General features: G+C 36.2%; 3 protein-coding genes and 1 pseudogene across 3 annotated transcripts; 3 read left to right on the top strand and 1 right to left on the bottom strand.

Moving 5' to 3' along the window:
- Positions 1–1,383: 1,383 nt before the first annotated feature.
- Positions 1,384–4,905, top strand: LOC113335162. Its single transcript, XM_026581286.1, has 7 exons — positions 1,384–1,603; positions 2,479–2,565; positions 3,126–3,290; positions 3,404–3,571; positions 4,028–4,081; positions 4,181–4,319; positions 4,420–4,905. The coding sequence occupies exons 1-6, from the start codon at positions 1,409–1,411 to the stop codon at positions 4,202–4,204; spliced, it is 693 nt and encodes a 230-aa protein (XP_026437071.1). The 5' UTR covers positions 1,384–1,408; the 3' UTR covers positions 4,205–4,319; positions 4,420–4,905.
- Positions 4,299–4,794, top strand: LOC113357689. The gene is made up of 2 exons (XM_026601127.1): positions 4,299–4,319; positions 4,420–4,794. Exons 1-2 carry the CDS (start codon positions 4,299–4,301, stop codon positions 4,792–4,794), a joined length of 396 nt encoding a protein of 131 aa, XP_026456912.1.
- A 138-nt stretch (positions 4,906–5,043) lies between the features above and the next one.
- On the bottom strand, positions 5,044–8,048 carry LOC113357681 (annotated as a pseudogene).
- A 6,702-nt stretch (positions 8,049–14,750) lies between these two features.
- Positions 14,751–15,920, top strand: LOC113357675. The gene is made up of 2 exons (XM_026601115.1): positions 14,751–15,160; positions 15,401–15,920. The coding sequence occupies exons 1-2, from the start codon at positions 14,751–14,753 to the stop codon at positions 15,918–15,920; spliced, it is 930 nt and encodes a 309-aa protein (XP_026456900.1).
- Positions 15,921–21,339: the final 5,419 nt, after the last annotated feature.

The raw sequence follows: 21,339 nt of genomic DNA, 5'->3' as shown, positions 1-21,339 counted from the left end.
CCATATCTTTGTAGCACTTTCAAGTGCACTCTTCTTTCTCTACTTCTTTTTTCCCTTTTTAATAAAGTTTTAACCTTTTAAGTCAAAAAAAAAAAACCCTAGGAGGAGAGAAAGGATCAGTGCAAGATGTCGAAAAAGATATCAGGTTGTAGCTTATCAGGAGGGGAATAATATGAGGAACCGAAAGCAACAAGGGGGAATCAAAAAGAGTTGGTTTGATCAGATGAAAACTCAAAAACATTGTGATCTCCCTCATATCGCTGGAAAACGTCCCTCCGTGGAAAACGGCCCTCAATTGTAGTTTGCACAACAATTATGGTTTGTGATGGTTTCTGTGATAATTGCTTTATCGTTTCTTGTAATAATTATGGTTTTCAGTAAATTGTGACCAAGGTGAAGTTTGATCTTTCACTTTGAAAATTCATGATATTTTGATTATTCACATGAGAACTTAGTGATTATTAGAGTTTTCACATGATATAAAAGTGAGAGTTTGATATTTCACCTTAGAAATTGATGAGAATTTGATTTTTCACCGGGTGATAGCTGGAATTCACAGAAGATTACAGTGGAGTTCTCATATTAAATGAAATTTAAATTTCTCATTGATCGGTGAAATCTAGAATTTCCATAAATCTATCATGGGTAATTGGAATTATGTAAGCATAAATGTACTAGAGATTTTTCAGGGAACAATTTTAGGGAAGTTAATTTATGAGTGATTTGTAGGGTTGGATACTTGGATTAGATTTTATCACAATTTTTGTCAACGTTTTTTATTTTACATAAAAGGTGTTTTTTTTAAACAAAACTTATTATAATTGAGTGTGGTTTTTTCATATATAGAATTTTGTTGATGGCTTTTGTACACATACAGAAAGATAAAATGGCTAGAAATTTTCTCGAAGCGGTTTCTATGTCTAAGAACAAAGATAAATTTTCAACGTAGAAGACAAAATTAAAATTAAAATTAAAATAAGAAAAATAAAATTCTTGTATAAACATTAACTTTATACGAAGGTTTGAGCCAATCAGGTGCGGATCCATATCTGAACAAAAAAGGGCGCAAAAATTCTATCTACTGATGCTACAATCTAAATAGGTAGCCAGGGGCGACAAAAATCATAAAGTATATGCCCATAAAGACTAAGTTTAAAATGGAAGATTATCAAAATCTAAAAATTAAGGAATCTTTTTTTTTGTTTTTAATTTTTGATCCTTAATAACCAAGGAATGTCATCATCCGATTACAATTAATCATAAATGCCTCCTACGTATGGAATCTAATCATAAATGACATGTTATCTTTCCAAGTTTAACAAAGTCAAACAAGTATAAACTCATCATCATCTAACCACCATTTGCAAACTTATAGTACTCCTTTGATAAAATTTTTTAAGTAGAATCGATGGCTGCACTCTCTGGTCTAAAAACAATGGGTAGCTTTCTACCACTTATAGTGGGATTGATTCTCGCATATCACCATGCAGTTATGATAGCGGAAGGAGGAAGAGCTATTGCTAGTAGATTATTAATGGAAGAGGATTTGGAGTTGGAAAGACAACTCAACATTCTGAACAAACCACCTATCAAAACAATGCATGTAAGTATGAGGTCTCGAATTATGTTGCCATGTCACAGATTCATCAATAATTTTGATAAATAGGAAATATTTCTTCACATGATTTACAATATAAGTCAACTAGTCTATGATAGATCAAATTCTATAGAATTATTTTATCACGTTCATTCACAAAATACAGTAAAATTTCTTTAAAATAATAACTTTGGGATCGAGAAAAATTATTATTTTAGGGACATTATTATTTTAGCGAGAAGAAATTTAACCTGTCCAAGCCTAATTGGGACTAATTTTTTTTATTATTCCCTCCATTTCACAAAGATAGTCCGTGTTGACTTTCTCAGAATATTAAGGAGACCATACTATTTTACTTGACTACCCTTAGTTACTTACCCATTTTATTTTAATAAAAATGCTAGTAATAAAGACTATCCAAAATTTTTGTGAGAATTATAAATACGAAATATAAAAGGAAAATTTAAAAGATATAGAATTTATGAAGTATAAACTTTATAAGGAATTTAATTTTTAGAGTTAAATGTATATTTTCTTAAAAGGAACGAATGATATATTTGTTTCCTCAATTATACTAATTTCTTTAATATTTTAGATTGGGTCACGTTAAAAATGGATTTATGATTATAAAGAATTCAAGGGTATATTAGAGAGTTCATTGAAAAAGTATGACTATAAACAGAAGTTGGACACAGTTTTGAAACAGACGAAAAAGGAATAGAGGACGGTCTTTCAGAAACAGATGGAGTATGTTAGAGAGATTATTATTTTAACGTGTATTATTTTAAAAAAGTTTTACTGTAGTAGGGTAAGATTAATGTAATATTTATTTATTTATTTGGTTGGAAAGATTAATATTGGTTTGTTTATTATGGCAATAGACTCGTTGGGGCGATATTTTCGATTGTATTGAATTCCACAGACAACCCGCGTTTGATCATCCTCTGCTCAAAAACCATGTTATCTCGGTATGGCACTTTTATTTTTCTTTGTTACTACTTGTTCTTTTAAAGATGCTTTTTTGGTCAAAAATAGAAACGAAATACATATAAGCCATTTTAGAAGCCCAAGGAAAATATGAGATCCACTAATAATTATTTGGCGTGAGTATATATATTTTTATATCTTGCCGTTTTATTACTCCCTCGTTTCAAGAAAATACTCATGAAACAACTTTTTTTCTTAACAAGAGTGATTTTTATTTTTAATCTCAAACCAACCAATTTATTTATACCAAAAGATTGCTTACATGATGGGTTTCAAAAGCAAGTTCATCAATTAACAAAAAAACTCAATAACTCAATAACCTATTACATGAATGTTTATATGATTTCTTCTTGGAAAAGAGATGCTGTTGTAAAATATGAGTAATTTTCTTAATATCTTGTCGTCTTCATCAGGAGCAAACCTTGTCATTTGTAATGTGAAAACTATCACTAAATATAACACTGTGTTCATTGATCAGTTTTTATATGTTAATTATTTTTAACATTTTTTGATCACGATTCATCAACAATTTTATTTTTAGAAAGAAGATAAAATTACACCTGCAAGCCCAAATAAAAAATTGATGAGTCAAATTGAAGGGTGTCCAAAAGGAACAGTTCCTATTCGTAGGACAGATAAAGAAGATTTAATGAGAGCCAAGAAAATTTCTTCCTCATCCAACGGTGGAGGTGCAGGTGATGAGTATGTATGTAATCCAACTCTATTTGGCTCTATAATTTCGGCAGCTATCAATAAAAAAACTAAAAATACTTTTTTTTAGTGACTTTTCCGTTCTACCAAAAAAATGTTGATTTTCAGAGAGTAGGTATTACTCTTGAAATACAAGATAAACGATTTTTTGGAGCAAGTGGAGTTACAAATATATGGCATCCCTATGTAAACCATCCCGACCAATTCAGTGCAGCAGAAATGGTACTTCAAGCAGGCACTACTGGACAGACTAATGAAATCAAAGTCGGATGGACTGTAAGTATTACGTATTATTTTCTTAGTTTTGCTCTGCTGATAGTTAAAAACCAAGAACCTAGAGACCGATATTATCATCTAATTAAATTTCCGATCAAACAAAAAAAATACTATCATCCAAATTTTACATTTAGAATGGTGTTTCCCCAACACTGCTACTGAGGGTACCCGACATCAGATTAATTGAGGAGAATACCAAACTCATATAAAACAAATTAAAAAATGCTTCGTCTTATTTGGATTTTAGTACCTTCTTTATCAAAATAAAACCCACAATATCAACAATGGTATTCCTTTATGGGTAAATACCTGGAGTGAATAATTTGGTAGGTCGCATTATTACATCAAATTAACGTTAAAGTGTTGTTATTTAGACTGTATGTTCAAAAAATGTTGAGATTTTGCTTATTATGACTTAGACTTGTAAAATGTTTTATTTATGTACATTTATATCAGGTAAACCCATCATTGTATGGTGATGCCATGACTCGATCTTTTGCACATTGGACTGTAAGTTTTTGGTAATGAACTTTCGCATTTTTATCTTTATGATTAGTTTTCTCTAGGAAGATTTATGATTTTTCTTCTTGGTGTTAATTTTGTATTTAGGGTGGTAACAACAGGTTGTTATAATAATCATTGCCCTGGATTTGTGCAACTTCACTCAACATACACTCCGGTTATGGCCTTTGAGAATACATCAATTATTTCAGGCACGCAAATTAAAATGGGATGGTACATTCATCTGGTGCGTGGTACTTACCAATATAATTATTCTTTTATCTCCGAGCTGGTGACATTTACCAATATACTGCAACAATTAAGTATTATTTTGTGTTGCATTACAGGAACTTGAAAACGGGAATTGGTGGTTGTCACTCCTAATTGACGAATCATTTATTGAAGTTGGTTATTGGCCAGGCGAACTGTTCCCTTTACTTAAACAAGGCGCGGAACATATTTACTGGGGTGGTCGTGTAAAGGCAGGAAATGATGCGATCACTCCAGAAATGGCTAGTGCTTTTTATCCCAATGATGATAACGATCACACTGGTTCTTATGAAAACCTTAAATATTATGACAAGAACGAAGAATTTTGGATGGCTGATCACAAGGCTCAGCCTCAGTCTGTAAATGATTGTAAAGGATATTATGCTACTATTTGGGATGATTCAAAGAGCATCCTTCGATATGGAGGACCTGGTGGTGGCACTTGTTATTGATTGAATAACATGTTAGAACTGTAAAACACTGAGAAAAATGATATGAAATAAGTTTGATCAGTTGAACAGCACAAAGAAGACACTCATCTGCTATGTTGTAAAAGGCGCACTATGCGTAGGGCTGGTGCCTGGCAAAAAAAGGCGCCCAGGCGCCAAATTATACTTAATTCTGGTTTTTTCTAAATTTCAGGCGCTCGCCTTGCCTAGCGCCTTTTACAACATAGCTCATCTGATCACCGACAACTATTAAGGGAGAGATGAGTAACTAATCTTTTTCTATGATTAAAGAGAATATCCTGTTGTGTATTTCAGATGTGCATTACCTCTATATTCAACAATCAACACTACAAAACGAGACTACGGAACACCAAAACAAGCAGACAAAACAAAATGCTGCATTCAAATGATGTACCTGCCTTCACTTCTTCTTTCAACTTTCTTCCATTTATACTATACGATTCGAAGTGGTCTCCCTTCAATATCTGCAGCAATAACCAAGTTCAAATGCAGTAGCAGCTGCTTCGGCTTCCTCTTTGGAACCAAAAGAAAGAAAACCATATCCACTAGGCTTTCTTAATTCAATAGTCTTGTATATAACTGCTGATAAAATGTTAACATTCAAAGTACTAAAGAACTCTATGAGGTCCAAAGACGTTACATCCATGAAAAATTACCCACAAAAACATTGAACTTCGTCACTGCTGCAGGCGCATCTCGAATTTCCTTCTTTTTCTTTGGATGTGCATAAGCAAGCTTCCATAAGCAACAACAGGAATGGAGTTAAAGGTTCACTTGACTCAGGCATCACTTCCATACCTCAATTTCTCATCCATCCATCTGAATCTCTTCCTTCTAACACGACCACCACCCCGAACTTACTCGTACCTGGTTATGAAATTCCAACAGTTAACCTTCATCCTATGGTACCTTTATCCTAGTTATGAAATGGAATTTTCCTCTACAAGGATGCTAAACTGTGTGAATCATGAACAGCCTGTAACTAAAAGGCGTAATGAGGTTTAGGAAATCAAATATTCAACTAGAGTTAGAATGATGGAGCAAGATAAACAATCTTATAGCAAGTTAACTTAGACCAGTCATAAGCATGGCAATACGTGACAAAACTGAATTAGAAATCAGTTTTCAGCTTAATTGTAACGAACTTTCAGATTTGAAGTGCAATAGAAGCTCTACAAGTTTCTGAATGTTTTTTGCGCACCACTACGCTACACCATGTCAACATATAAGATTGATCCCTAAGGGAAAACTTAAAGGCAGTAGACCTTCGAAAGACTCTAGGTGTAGAAATTAAGATTTTGTATGTGATAGTAACCAAGTTTATGTAGTACTATATAAGTACCAACACGAAAGCATTGAGAACACTTGTAACCAGTGAGTAAGCAACCAATAAAAGTTATACATACAGTATTACATTGTGAAATTTCTAGAAAATTTTACCTCACCTAATAGATAAGGATGGATGAAGGACTAGAACCAGTGCATGGTCACTGGTTACATTACACTTCTCCGGCTTCATCCACGTTCACCTTACTTGATGTTCCACCAAATGTTGTACCCGCCTTCACCTCTTCTTTCAACTTTCTTCTACCACGTGCGAATCGAAGTGGTCTTCACATCAATATCTGCAGCACTGACCAAAATAAAAAATTTGCAACAAAAATAATCAATCAGAAACTTAACAACCCCGATAGTTTACCTTCCCCTTGAAAGCAGTAATAGCTGCTTCTGCTTCCTCTTTGGAACCGAAGGAAACAAAACCATATCCACTTGGCTTTCTCAGTTCAGTAGTCTGGTATATAACTTCTGCTGATACAGCATTATCAAGCAAAGAACTAAAGAACTCTCTGAGATCCGAAGATGTTACATCCCATGACACATTACCCACAAAAATATTAAATTTCGTCGGTGCCGCTGGGGCTTCTCGAATTTCCTTCTTTTCATTTGGATGAGTATAAGAAAGATTCAATATACGACCATCAAAATCCTAAGCATCAATTTCAACCAAACACATTCCAATCAAATAACATAACCAAAAACTTAAATGCAGAAACTTCAGTAAATACCAAATAACCACTGAACTAGTAGTTGTGAAGAATGAAAAATGCTTACATGCGCTTCGAGATTGGTCATGGAAGCAACAGATTCTTCTTCTGAACCCATTCTTACAAATGCCAATCCTCTATTTTTAGTCTTGCTGTGCATTGAGAGCTTCAAAAAATCATCCAAACAAAAACCCAATTTGTAGGTAAGCACAACATTCAAAACTCATCACACAACAAATTCATAGAAAACCCAGATTATAAATAACTAACAATTCAATATTTACACAGAAAAAAACCAAAATTTAGAGAAAATCAGAGAAATTTACCTCAACATCTAGAAAAGTCCCATACTTCTCAAATAGAACTTTAATATCGTGATTAATACAAAGTCCATGGAACACTCTGTGCAAGTAATCTAGTTTTAGGTCCTGAATCATCTGTTGGGATTTCACCAGCTTTGGCTGCAGAAGATTCTAATCGTTGATGGAACCCAAGAGAAGATGCAGTGCCATTTTTGAAGGAAGTGCTGCTCTTGTTACTTTGTCTGGTTTTTGCTTCTTTGGATAAGGGGTTTTCAGTGTGCTCTTGGGTGTTAATAGGTGACCAGCTTTATGATGAACCATTTTTTTGGGGACTACTCAAAAATGGTGGGGGATTACTTTGTGATAGGAATGTCTACCCTATACTTATAAGGGTGTCCTAAAGTATGGAAATGACTAACCTATCCTTAACCTAATTAAAATTACACAAAATTGGTTAAAAAGACCAAAATCAACAATTCCTGGGTGAAATGGACAGTTAGATTTTGATACTGTTTAAATGGACAAAAATGTAAAAATAGGCAGGATGTAACCAGTTTCATCGTGCCCATTTTCAAATATTTTTTCTTATTTTTGATTTACACAGGATGTATCCAGTTTCATCCTTGGTATTTTTTAAATTTAAGCTAAGATGAAGCCAGTTTCATCCTTGCTATTTTTTTTTTGGCCATTTCACCCAAAGTATTTTTTACTCGTCCATTTGATTCGTGGTTTAAAAATATTTGGACAAATGACCCATTTTCCGTTAAAATTAAAACTAATCTAATAAATACATAATCTAAATCATCGCAAAACAAAATCAAAATCTTAACAAATCCATTATTTTTAATTTATCACAAATCCATTACTAAAAACAATTCCACAAACCCATTACTTGGTTGAAAAAATGAGTAGTAATCATCAAAATGAGTTGAAAATGGAAGTTGCAGAGAGAAGTTCGGTTAGGAATTATGTGAAACAGTTTGTCGAACTAGCCGAAATCAGCATTAATGGAGTTTTTTCTTTCAGAGAAAAGTTCGGTTACCTCGCAAAAAAAAATTCCCAGCTGAACTTTTAGTTCGGTTACGTCGTAACTTTTTTTCCTTTTTCTCCTAGCCGAACTTTCAGTTCGGTTACGTAACATTTTTTTTCTCCTAACCGAACTTTTCTCTGAAAACCTATATATTGAGCTCGGTTTCGTCGATTTTTTTTCCTAGCCGAACATGTGGTTCGGTTACGTCGCAACTTTTTTTCTTCTAGCCAAACTTTTTTCTGAAAGCAAAAACTCCATTAAAACTGAGTTCGAGACCGTGTTTTCGGAACCATTAGCCGAACTACACTTGCAGATGAGTTCGGCTACCTGTTCTTTAGATGTCCTATCCGAACTCTATTTCCATGGTCGAAATCAGTTTATAAATTTTTCATTTTTTCGACAGATTTTGCCAATTCAAGCAACATTAACTAAATTTGAAGTATACCTAAGAACAACCACAATCATGAAAGGGACCAAATACTAAAAATCAGACAAAATGCTAAATTTTTTTGGCTTTTTTTGGAGATGAAGCGCAGTGGTGGAAGACTAAAATTTAGTCCGGCGAACATATAATGAACGCCTGCTAATGAGCAAACGTATACCGACCGTCTGAAAGTTAGGCGTGGTTATAGTGCTCTCCCATTTGGAGCGTACGTATTCTGGAAGCTCGGTGTGGGGCGTGGTCATAGTGCATGCCTGGTATGGGACGGTGATGGAATTAACGTCCAAGAGTGAGTATCACTTTATATCAACGTCCAAGAGGAGTTAGGTGAACTTTATATGATTCCCAAGATTCAAACGCACCTTATACTAACGTCTGGTATGAGGCGTATGTATAATGGTCGTTACTCCTAGCGTACTTTATAACTGCGCCCCACCCAGCGCTCTTTCCATTGACGCTCCACACTCAAACGCTCATCATACTCTCGCCAAATCTCAGACGTTCATTATGTTAACGCCTAACCTCACACGCTCGCTATATCAACGTCCCACTATATTTGTGTTTGGTCTGGGTTGGTGACTAGTTTTAGTCTCAAACCTTAGAAATTCAGACCATATATACATTTAGTCTGTCCCATTGCGCTTCACTTTTGGACCAAATTTGGCTATAGTCTCCAAATTTGATCGTGATTGTGGTTGTTCTAAGAGCAACCACAGTCATGAGACGGACCAAATACCAAAAGCCAGACTAAAAGCCAAAAAAAATTGGTATTCTGGGTGTTCAAGCGCAATGGGGGACGACCAAAATTTGGTGAAGCGTAACTTATACGAACGCTTGGTGCAGACGGAACTTATACTCACGTTTCTTGACCGATCGTTCTCTAAAATATGCGTCTGAATGAAACGGAGTTATTACGTGCGCCTGATTGAGGCGTAGGTATAGTTCACGCCTAACATGGGACGGCGATGGGAAGTGCGTCTACTGGGACGGAGAAGTTACGTGCGTCTGATACATACGGAGATAGAAAGTGCGTATGACTCGGGCGGACATAGAAGGTGCGTCTGGGTAGGGCAGATATGGAAGGTGCGTCTGTGTTGGGCGGACATAGAAAGTGCGTCTAGTTCAGGCGTAGATGGATTGTGCGTCTGTGTCGGGCGTTTATTAAAAATCCGTCTGAGTGGGGCGCTTATAGAAGCAGCGTCTGAGTGGGGAGTTTATAGAAGCAGCGTCTGAGTGGGGCGTTTATAGAAGCAGCGTCTGAGTGGAGCGTGCATAGAATATCCGTCTGAGTGGGGCGTTTTTAGAAAGACCGTCTGGATATATACGTTATTATCTCTTCTCCTCCTCTTTTTACATAACCTATGTTTACAGAAGAAAAAAAAAACGACGACGAAACCTAAGTAAAAATCTAGGGCCAATTTTCTTCCTAAATCTCATGTGATGGCCATTAATCTATGTTCTTGTGAAAGAAACGAGTAATCTAATTCGTTAATTGGGTGCGGGGAAATTTGATTGAAGATTAAAGGTATGGTTTTTATTCCTAAGTAATTAGGTTAATTAGGCGTAATTTTCTTGATTTGTTTTTGGGTGGAATTTGATTTCTTTAAGCATAAAAGATGTTGATTTGTTCATTTTCTGCTGATTTGCTAACTCAGTTGTTGCAAATCTGTTAAAATGGAGGGTACTGTTGTACTGCTGAAAAAACAATCACTAACTTGTATTTATATCGTGCTCAGATGTTGAGCAGAATAACGTCGAGATTTGTACAAGGAAAAAAGATGAATAATAAGAAACGCAAAGGTAAAGGTCCAATGGAGCCTGAAATAGACCCTAATGTTGGAGATTTGGAGGTTCCAGATACCGGGTTCGATGAAGATAGCGAAGATGAAACAACACCGTCAGTGGTATCCCTAGACAACTACAATTGCCTGGAAGATAGTGACAAACACGCTTCTACAGATATTACATATTCAAGCGATCCAAAATTCAGGTACCAACATCGTGGTTCACTCTTCTCGGTCATTGTTTATTATAAGGAGATAACAAAACATAGTCCAAAAATTAAATACATTATCGACAAGGCAGTATGGGGACGTTTATTAGCCATGGAAATAGGAGAAGCATCACACCCAGTGATTGATTATCTTGTTGAGCGTTGGTGGGATACAACGCATACTTTTCACTTCCCTTTTGGTGAAATGGGATTCACGCCGCTTGATTGGGTAATGTTGACAGGATTGAGTATTGGAATTGGGGATGAGGTTCCGTATAACACAGGCAAGTACAAATTTGATTATGTCCGTGAGCATATTTTTCCAGAAATAGAAGAACCCTTTGATTATGAAGATCCCCCAATTTATGGAAAAAAACGCCCCCCACCACAGTGGATTTCAGATGCAATCACAATTAAATTTTTGACTACATATTTCAAAGAAGATATCTTGGTTGCAGCTAATTTGGATGACAAACTTGCAGAAAAAGTGGCGAGGGCCTTTTTTATGTATGTTTTGGGAAATTTTTTCTTTTCCAATGCAAAGAACTACATTGATGCGGCTTGGTTAGATGCTTTTGAGGATCTAAATGCAGTTGATATGTATGACTGGGGTGGTCCTGCTTTTGCGAAATTGTATGTGGCACTCAACGCCTCTGGTCGGGGACATAAGTCATTAAGCGGGCCGTTCCAAATATTAGAGGTAAATTATTATTTATTTTTATTTCATTTAAATGTATATTTTTTGGCAGTTGATTTATTTGGTTGGTTATGATGGAGTAGTTTTGGGGATATGAATATCTGGGCATATGTAGACCGTGCGACCCAACTAGTGAAGAAAAATGGCCAAGAACTTCCCGGTGGAAAGCAAAGAAAAAGACTATTGATATTGTTCACTATAGGAATGCGCTTAATCAGTTGACTGCAGACATCGTGACATGGAAACCGTGGGAATCCGCCATTTGTGTTCTTGACTCTGATGTTGGTCGCAAGGCTTTGGAGCTTTCAAACAAAAGGGTTATATTTACTTGGATTGGCAAGGTCAGTTATATGGTTCTATATTATAAAATACCTATATAAGTAGGAAGTAGAAAGGTCAGTTATTGGTTCTACTTCCGAATTAGTACTTTTTTTTATATGAACATTATTACTTCAAAGTTATCATTTTATCCTAATTTGAAGAACTTATTTTCTTTGATTACTGGTAATTTTACAGAATATGTGGTACCTAGGAGAACGATCTTGGAGGCAAAATCATCCTACTTTTGGAATTCCTAGAAATCCACCATTTAAAATTGGCGAGGTCAGTCATGAGAAAGCAAAACTTGTGAAAGAAGCTGGATAGGTAGATGCAAATATGTTTGTGAAAGCTGTTTCATATAATATGTATCTTCGATATTGGCGACATGTAACTAACTTCCATCAATTCGTGACAAAAGTCGATTGGGTAGTTGAACTACATGGGATTGATGGTAACCGTGTTAAACACCTTATTCAACGACCTGCTCAGCATGTACCTATTCCACCACCACAACAATTATCATACGTAAGTACATCCCGTCATTATATTAAAATATATGGTAATCTCATTTCTTCGTTAATTTTTTTTAAATCGACAGCCTGAAGCTTATAATCTGGTTCAACACTAGTACAACAATGGTTTTTGGTCACGGTTGACCTTGTCTCGGTTGCATCTATAAACGGGACTAAAGTTTTGTTTGTCCCAGCCAAATATGTTTCCGTAACTATTTCATCTTTCTTTAGTTACGGGTGCACTCGACTCGTGTCTAATTTACATCAGTTCACTTTTTCTAAACACGATTAGAAGTTAGAACTGTTTTGTTTTCTTAACCCACTTTCTACACTCCCGGTCTCACACGATGTACTCCAACTCCGTGCACCTTCTTATGTTTTATAGCAATCGTTCCTCCACTTCTTCTCCTTGTCGTTCAACACCAAATAAAAACCTTGTTTTATCTGTCAATTCAATGTTTTTAGGGAGTTCCTGCTCGATCTGATTTCCTTTTCCAATAGAGTTTGAATCGGTGGTCCAATCAGTCAATGATTCTGTGAAATCAGAATTACATAGTTCAGATAAAGTTTATGGTCAAAATTAGAGGAATGCTCAATGAACAACGCGTTTTTCTATTTGATGGTGAAACAGATGTTCGATTAATTTCAAGTGGCTTGGGTTTTTTCTGGTAAGACTTTGAATCCGTTAATTTGTAGACTCGCTTTTGTTTAATAGATGTAATTGGTTAATAGATGTAATAATTTTTCAAGTGTTGAATGAGTGAATTCTTTGTATTTTAGTGTTTTCTTATTTGAAATAAGGGCACATTGTTTTTCCAATGTTGATTGTGTTTGAATTTAAAAATAGGCACCGTAAGGTAAGTTAGTTTCTTCCTTGGCATCTTATATTGTGCTGAAACCTATTTTAAAGATGAATTGGTTTTCTATGTTTTCTTTGACAGTGAACCCAAGGATCATAATGGCAATTAAATTCGGATTCGACGTTAGATTCTTGCGCTTATAAGGCTGTATAAAAATCGAACTTCCCTTCATGAGGTTACTCTCCTTGTTCCTGCTTGGTGATTGATTTTGATATCCTTTACCTAATGTGAGTTTGATTTGCTTTTGTCACAGCACCTATGTATAATGTATTATACCTATCTTGGCCTTTCCATATGATATTTTAAAGCTCTTCTTAAGTTGTAGTTCAGTTATTGTGGTTGATTTGCAGGTAACGTTTTTCCTCCTCCGATAAGAGATCAACTATCATTGTAGCTTCAGTCTGAAGTATTGTCCTGATATTTAAGTCGTGTGATTACGTTTTCTCCTTCATGCCTTTCATCCACTTATGATACACAATTTCTTATCTGAAAACTTGGACACATGATACCAAATCAAGGGAAAATGATGCAAGTTTCATAGACTCTAAACCCATTTCTTGCAGATTGAGTTTTTTTTAATGGGATGAACTGCTATGGTTCGTCAACTAATTCTGTAACTTCTTAATGAAACAGAAAGTTAGTTTGGCACAATAGTTTGATCTATTTTTTCTAGGGCCACCGTTGTTGGCTTAGGAAAACAACTGTAAGGCGATGCTTACTGCTGCACAAAGTGTGTAGATAGACTCAATATGCGACTGTAGTTGATCGAGACTTCTAAATCAGAAGATTATAATGTTAGTCTCGTTTGCTTTGTTTTTCCCCTTCTCAAGAATATGGATCTCTATATTCTCTCAGTTTTTAGTTATTATGTATCAGTTTATTAGTTTCAGAAATTTGGAGTTCTGTTAGTTCTTAGTTTCACTGGAAGCTTAAAATTGTTATAGTTATTTTGTATCAGTTTATCACACTTGTATCTGCAAACCATTGAGTTTTATATTAAGCTAACGTTTTTCTTATGTTTGTGTGCTAAGTCAGGTAAGGTCGATCAGTTCTTCCTGAATTGTGGTATCACTACATTGCATCTCAGGAACATCCAGACTTTAAGCCTTGTATGCATATAGCTTCTCTCTGTGTCGTTAGCTGATGGAAGAACATCAACAAGGGTGAAGAACTCATCCTAGTTCATTTGTGGTGTTTTTATTCGATTTTTTCTTATCACAAGTGAAAAATTTGAAAAACCATCGAGTTTTGTAGCTCGGGCTCAGTATCTACCTAGAAGCAAAATTACTTTGGGGAAAATGTAGTTGTTGTCCCAGGTATCCTTTATAGAGTTTCTCTGCCAATTTCTTTTTGGTCTTTCACTTTTTATGAGTTTCTCCATTTCTTTCTGTGAGGACACAAGTCAATGAGCTTGGATAGGTCTTGCCAAAAATATCTTGTGGGTCCCTTTAACTTTGTTTACACAAATGATTTGCTTTACGATGTAGGACGCTAGATTTTCTGCACATTGATTGCTTTAAATAATATTGGCTGAAGGTGATTTTTAGATAGAAGGATCGCTGGAGTTACTTACACCTGCATGCACGTTGGAGCTTCTAGGAATGCCTCTCACACTTGAAAATGCTGAATGAAGAAGGGGAGTGATCTCTGATAACAGTTTTTACTCATCAGATGAAGATGCGGTTGCATTGACCCGAAATAACCTAGCAGTTAGTTTGGGAACTGCCATTACAAGTATGACATGGTCTCATACTCGTATAAAAATACCAAGAAATCGTGAAGCCGGAGATATACTTCTATGGAATGACTACTTTTCTGACAACCCCACCTACCCAGCTAACATATTTCGTAGGAGATTCAGAATGCGGCGAGAATTGTTCAACCGAATATTGGCAGATGTGGTGTCTAGAAATCCTTACTTTGCTCAAAAAAGAGATGCTTGTGGCATTCTTGGATTATCCCCTCGTCAGAAAGTAACTGCAGCAATCCGAATGTTAGCTTATGGATGTGCAGCAGATGCAATAGATGAGTATTTACGCATTGGAGAAACCACCGTTTTAGAAGCAACCCGTCGGTTTTGTAAGACGATTGTGGTACTGTATGGGAAAGAATATTTACGCTCACCAACTGCGGGTGATGTTGAACTGTTGCTGAAAGAAAACAAAGACAGGGGATTTCCTGGGATGCTGGGGAGCGTGGATTGTATGCATTGGAAATGGGATAGATGTCCGTCAGCAGAATCAGGGGTATACACCGCGTATAAAGGGAGTGAAAGTATTGTGCGAGAAGCAGTGGTGTCACATGATCTCTGGTTTTGGCATGCGTTTTTTGGTATGCCTGGCTCCTGCAATGATATTAATGTAATGAATCGTTCTTATATTTTTAGAAAACTTATCAACGGGAAAACACCGCCGGTGAACTTTGAAATAAACGGGAATGCATATGATATGGGATATTATCTCGGTGATGGAATTTATCCACAGATTGCTACTATTGTGATGGTCATTAAACAACCAGATACACCGGAAAAATATAAATTTTCAACGATGCAAGAGGGTGCACGGAAAGATGTAGAGCGTGGATTTGGAGTACTGCAACAACAATTTGCCATTGTAAAACAACCTGCACGAATGTGGAACCCGGATGTGCTTGCCTATATAATGAAAACGGTTATTATTTTACATAATATGATAGTGGAGGATGAGCGTCTTCCCGGCGATTGGCCACATGAATATGACTCACGTAACAGGTCGGCACCGGTGAATATATCGAGGGTAGGTACTGAGGAACTTTCCAGAATGAGAGCTGCACATCGGCCTCATGCTATACACAATAAAGAAACACATTTTCGCTTGCGTCAATATTTAATCGAACACATATGGTCAAATTTTAGAGATAATTATTAAGTTGGGATGGAAATATGTTGTATCGTATTTCTTCATTCGAAAATATGTTGTAACGTTGCTTACTAATGTACTATTTATCATATAAATATTAAAATTCACTAGTTTTTTTATTAATGATAAATATTAAGGTTCAACTAATCCGGTAATGCTTTAAGATTGGTTTCTTTTGCGTTGTAGTATTTCGATCTTTCGAAGTTCGAAGTACTCTCTTGTTACAGGGTCCAATGCAGAGACATCCTTCAACATTATGGCTAAGTCATCGTCCGCTTCTTTCTTTAAATCGAGTTTTTCTTGCCTAGCTTGTTTCGCCGCAAACTTTGCCGCAGACTTAGCTTGTATTGCTTCAAACTCAGCTTGTCTCTGTCCCATCTTCATTAGTGATTGTGCTTTGTAATGAGCATTGAAACTTTGTTGCTCCTTAATTATATCCTCTAGCATTTCCTCCTGGGCATTGGATTTTTCTCTCTCTGTTTTCTTTAGTTGTTTCGATGCTTTCTTCCCCAACTGACGCTTACGTGTGTTCTCTATATCTCCAATATCTAGATCATCACTGGACTCGTCTGGAATTGTTTCCTCAATATTAGCGTTTTCCTCACCACTCTGAGAATCTTCCATTTGTTGGGCTGAATCAAACACAAATGTCGACCGTCCTGAATATTTGATACTATCTTTTAGAATTTCGTAGCACTCTTCGTGCTTAAATTTTTTGTTACCATTACTTTCTTTGATTCGCTTTCTTATCTCTTCAACCTGTTATTGTTTTGAATACTCATCAGTTCATTTACATGTATATAATTATTAAGGGTGCAAAAATTGACGATTACTTACCTTCAAGACTTCATTCCATCCACTATGATATTCACCATCAACTTCCAACACTTTTGCAGAATAAAGTGAAACCTCTCTACTTATTCCCTGAAATCGACTCTGGATAGAAGTCCAAGTACGTTTTGGTTTACAAGGCAGGGCTTCTTCCAGCTTAGCTTTGATCCGACTCCATAATAATCTTTTTGGTTGATCGGTTCCGGTAGCAGAATCTTGAGATATGGCTAAATGGATTCTACATATCGTTGTATCTTCTTCTGTTGTAAAATTGGGACCGCGTGGTGCCATACTTCTATATTTCTTGAAATAGAAATGATAAATGATAAGATAATAATGGATGCAGAAATAAGTTAGTACTATCAAATGCTATATATAGATATACGAAAGAGCCGTTGCAATGTATCAAACGGTCGGAAAATCAGAAAATTAGAAAATCAATTCCAAAATATAACCGTTGGCGCACGTCTAGGTGTACGCCTGGTAACAGACGCTCGTAATACATGCGCCCAAAGCAGGCGTAAATTAAAGTTGCGCCTGCTAACAAACGCTCACAATACGTGCGCCCATTCCAGACGCTCATAATACATGCGCATCACACAGACGCTCATAATACATGCGCCTCACACAGGCGCACGTAATACATGCGCCCAAACCAGGCGTTTTTAATAACTGCGCCCCATTGGGACATACATTCTAATTACACCTGCTATGGGGCGTATGTTTTATCTCCGTATGGCCCGGCGGTGTTTATAAATACGCCTAATTCAAACGCTCTGTATACATCCGCCCCAATATCATACGTTCTTTATACATACCCCGTCCCACTATTGATCATTTTAGTCTGGGTTGGCGACCACATTTGGTCACAAACCCTAATTCTCTGGACTAAATATGGCTTTACTCCTCACCATTGCGGCACTTTCTGGGACCAAATTTGGGTTAAGTACCCAAAACCTCATTTCGAAATCAACCATCTTATTAAAAAAAAAAGGAAAAACCTTCTTCTCAAGAATTATTCTTTTAAAAACACATAATTAATTAATCTAACCTCACTAATTAATCATTATGCTAACACTAGATAATTTAATTACCAATGGCAAATTGTGTATTAAAAAAAAACTTAGATAAGGAGTGACTCACTATTACTTCTAATATCCATCCCAAAAAATGGAGAGTAGTCCCCCACCATTTTTGAGTAGTCCCAAAAAAAAAACGGTTCTTTATGATTGGACCAAGGTATGGCTTTGTGGGCCTATTCATGAAACCCAGTAGTTTAGGCACATGTCTTAACACACTCATCAACTCCACTGCTTATGGATTAAATTGTTTTTTATTTAGAAAAATTATGATGGGATTGTTAAGATAGCGATGATCAATTAATGAATGGAATATACAGATCTTACTGGTGCATTTGTTTGTCCTCAAACTGGTGCTTCACTCTCGGCATTTATCAAGATTAGACACAAGGGAGTAACTACACCAACTATCAGAACTTTCTGCTCTCCTCAGATCATTTTTTGTTCTCCCGTTAACAAAAATCCAACTGAAAACGTTTTCAGTAGTCGGCACATGAGGGGTTTTGTTACCACCAAATTTTCGGACGAAGGTAGATGAATACTATTTTTAGTCGGCTTATTTTGAATGTAGACTGAGAACAAACCTTAGTCATAGAGCTGGTTTGCCCGAGAGGTCAAGGGCGAAGACTTAAGATCTTCTCCACATAAGGGCGCATGGGTTCGAACCCCATAGCCAGCATTTTAGCTTCAGCTTAACTAACAACGGTTAGTTTTTAGGAACTTAAGGGAATTCCATTTCCCCTCAACATGAAGAAAAATTGCATTTCACGAGTACATGAAATGGAAATTTTCGATGAATTAATAATGCAAAAAACTGAATCCACATATTCACAAACTGAACACACAACATATCGAATCTCATGAGCAGTATAAGGCTAAGTCAAATATTACCCAAACGATAATATCCTTCACTTTGGAAAATATGGTGCATAATGGTGGTAACAGTATCTTTCACGGAAAATCTGATCATTGTTTTTTTTTTTTTTTGAGGTATTATTAGGTATATATGCCATCCAAAGCCAAACCATCGCACAAGACCTCACTGGAAGGCTCCCAAACAACAGATAGGATAGATGTACAATGACATGTATTTGAATGGTATTGGTTGCATCAGGTAATGTATAATTAGATCCACCAACATTTATGTCTTATACCTAAGTCTCGTATGGCTGAATATGCTGATCAATTAAGGCCAATAGGCCTATGTAATTTTGTTTACAAGGTGGTCTCGAAAACTATGGCTAATAGAATGAAGCCGCTGATGGATAAAATCATTTCTCCACATCAGAGTGTTTTTGTCCCTAAAATACAAATTGCAGATACTGTCTTAATGGCACATGAGGTGATTCATTGCATTAAGAAAAAGAACTAAGGAAAAGTTGGACTAGCAGTTATAAAGTTGGATATGTCCAAGACTTACGATAAGTTTGAATGGTCCTTCTTGACCAAAGCCATGTCCAAACTTGGATTTCATCAAAAATTTATAAGTCTAATCATGAATTGCCTAAATACGGTCTCATACTCTATTTTATTGAATGGGAGCCCAATGGGAAATCTAAAGCCAGAGAGGATTGAGGCAAGGGTATCCAATCTCCCCTTACCTATATATAATTTGCACCGAGGCACTCTCAACTTACACCTCCAAACCGGAGAAAACAAGCCTGATCCATGGAATAAAGATTGTAAGAGCGGCTCATCCCATAAGCCACCTCTTATTTGCAGATGATAGCTTTATTTTCACTAAGGCCACAATACCATAATTTCATGCTACAAAAGAGTATCTGCAGAAATACTGCAAATCAAGTGGGCAAGAGATCAATTTTCATAAATCTGGTTTGTTGTTAAGTAAAACTGTACATACAAGACATAAGAAATTATTGGGACGAATACTGAGAATCTCTAACTTACATCTTGGGGAACAATACTTAGGAATAACAATTAATATACTCAAATCTAAAACTCAAACACATTTTTCTCTTCTCACTGCTGTTGAGAAAAGAGCAAGTAGTTGGCTTACTCATTTTCTTTCACAAGCAGGAAGGGCAACACTAGTTAAACACGTCGTACAAGCTATGCTAATGTATCAGATGGCTAATTTTCTAATACCTAAAAACCTATGTCACAAAATTGATTCTCACCTTATGAGATATTGGTGGGGTGAGGATCCAAAATCAGACAAAAGGAAAATTCATCTTTTGGCTCAGGAGAACATCTGCAAAACAAAAAAAAGGAAGGAGGGTTAGGTTTCAGAAATAGTGAAATAAATAACCTTGCCATGATGGCAAGAAGTGTCTGGAGACTTGTGGAAAATCCAAATTCTTTATGGGCAAGAGCTTTTAAAACAAAGTATTATGCTAATTCTGATATTTTACATGCTAAATGCCCAGATTCTGCTTCTTGGGCATGAAAATGTATTTATAAGACAATGGAAAAGATCAAGCCATTCATTTCTTGAGTTGTAGGAGAAGGAAACTTCATAGATCCTTGGTGTGACAACTGGATACCTTCTAAAGGAGTTGCTACACCTAAGGAGAATACTACCCCTGATCCTAACCTTAAAGTGTCTGATCTCATTAACCAACAGAATAGAACATGGGATCCAATAAAGCTTCGAGAAGTATTTGTTCAATCCTCTGTAGAGAAGATTTAAGTTATTCCTTTATCCATTATGCCTACTAAAGATAGAAGGATATGGGTCAATGCAAAAGATGGTAGATTCTCTACTAAAATTGCATATCATAGTCTCTCTCATTAAGGGGGGACATTCAGAACTGTGACTTATGGATTAAATTGTGGGCTGTTAAGTTACCAGCAAGAGTAAAACTCTTTGTGTGGAAGGCATTAAAATGAGCATTGCCAGTGAAACTAATTTTAATCAAAGAATGAATATATCAGAATTTACCTGTCCTAGATGCAAAGTGAAAGAAGAAACAATTATGCACTCATTAATCTCATGTTCAAAGTGAAAGAAGATTTCTACAACCACCCAAATTACTGAGATTTCTGCCTGGATACCTCCGCCTTCGGATTGGATCAAAATCAATTGTGATGGGGCTTGGGATCTATCTTTAGTGAATGGAGGAGGGGGATTCGTTATTAGAGATTCTACACACAGATTCATACTGCCAGAAGCAATCTATTTCTCTTGTGGTTCTGCAGAGGAGGTAGAGATAAAAACAATCAAAAAAGCTATGAAGAAATCTTGGGAGAGAAAAGATCAACAATTAGTGATTGAGAGCGACGCAGAAGGAATCATACAGAGGATTAATCAAAGGGATTTTTGTGGAGACCTAAGAACACAAGCCATGTTATCTGATATCGAATATTTGATTACCAAATTTAAGAAAATTCTCCACTTTTGTTAACCGCACCCATAATGGGGTTGCTCATAATGTAGCCCAACGGGCAAAACCAAACCAAACATATATGGCTTGGTCTACACCTCTTGTTTGGCTTATGCCATCTCTAAGTGCTAGTGCTGACTATAATCCTATTAGAAATGTAATGGGAGTGTGACG

This window comes from Papaver somniferum, chromosome 1, assembly GCF_003573695.1.
Source record: "Papaver somniferum cultivar HN1 chromosome 1, ASM357369v1, whole genome shotgun sequence".
Lineage (NCBI taxonomy): Eukaryota > Viridiplantae > Streptophyta > Magnoliopsida > Ranunculales > Papaveraceae > Papaver > Papaver somniferum.
The sequence above is the reverse complement of the archived record's forward strand: the minus strand, read 5'-3'. Positions and strand labels throughout refer to the sequence as shown.

Bases quoted from the DNA above. Each gene is read 5' to 3' on its own strand.
- LOC113335162 (XM_026581286.1), top strand. From the start codon at position 1,409: ATGGCTGCACTCTCTGGTCTAAAAACAATGGGTAGCTTTCTACCACTT. The intron at 1,604-2,478 runs GTAAGTATGAGG...TTATGGCAATAG, and splicing joins CACCTATCAAAACAATGCAT to ACTCGTTGGGGCGATATTTT. The intron at 2,566-3,125 runs GTATGGCACTTT...TTTTATTTTTAG, and splicing joins TCAAAAACCATGTTATCTCG to AAAGAAGATAAAATTACACC.
- LOC113357689 (XM_026601127.1), top strand. From the start codon at position 4,299: ATGGGATGGTACATTCATCTG. The intron at 4,320-4,419 runs GTGCGTGGTACT...GTTGCATTACAG, and splicing joins TGGGATGGTACATTCATCTG to GAACTTGAAAACGGGAATTG.
- LOC113357675 (XM_026601115.1), top strand. From the start codon at position 14,751: ATGACATGGTCTCATACTCGTATAAAAATACCAAGAAATCGTGAAGCC. The intron at 15,161-15,400 runs GTTGCTGAAAGA...TTATATTTTTAG, and splicing joins ACTGCGGGTGATGTTGAACT to AAAACTTATCAACGGGAAAA.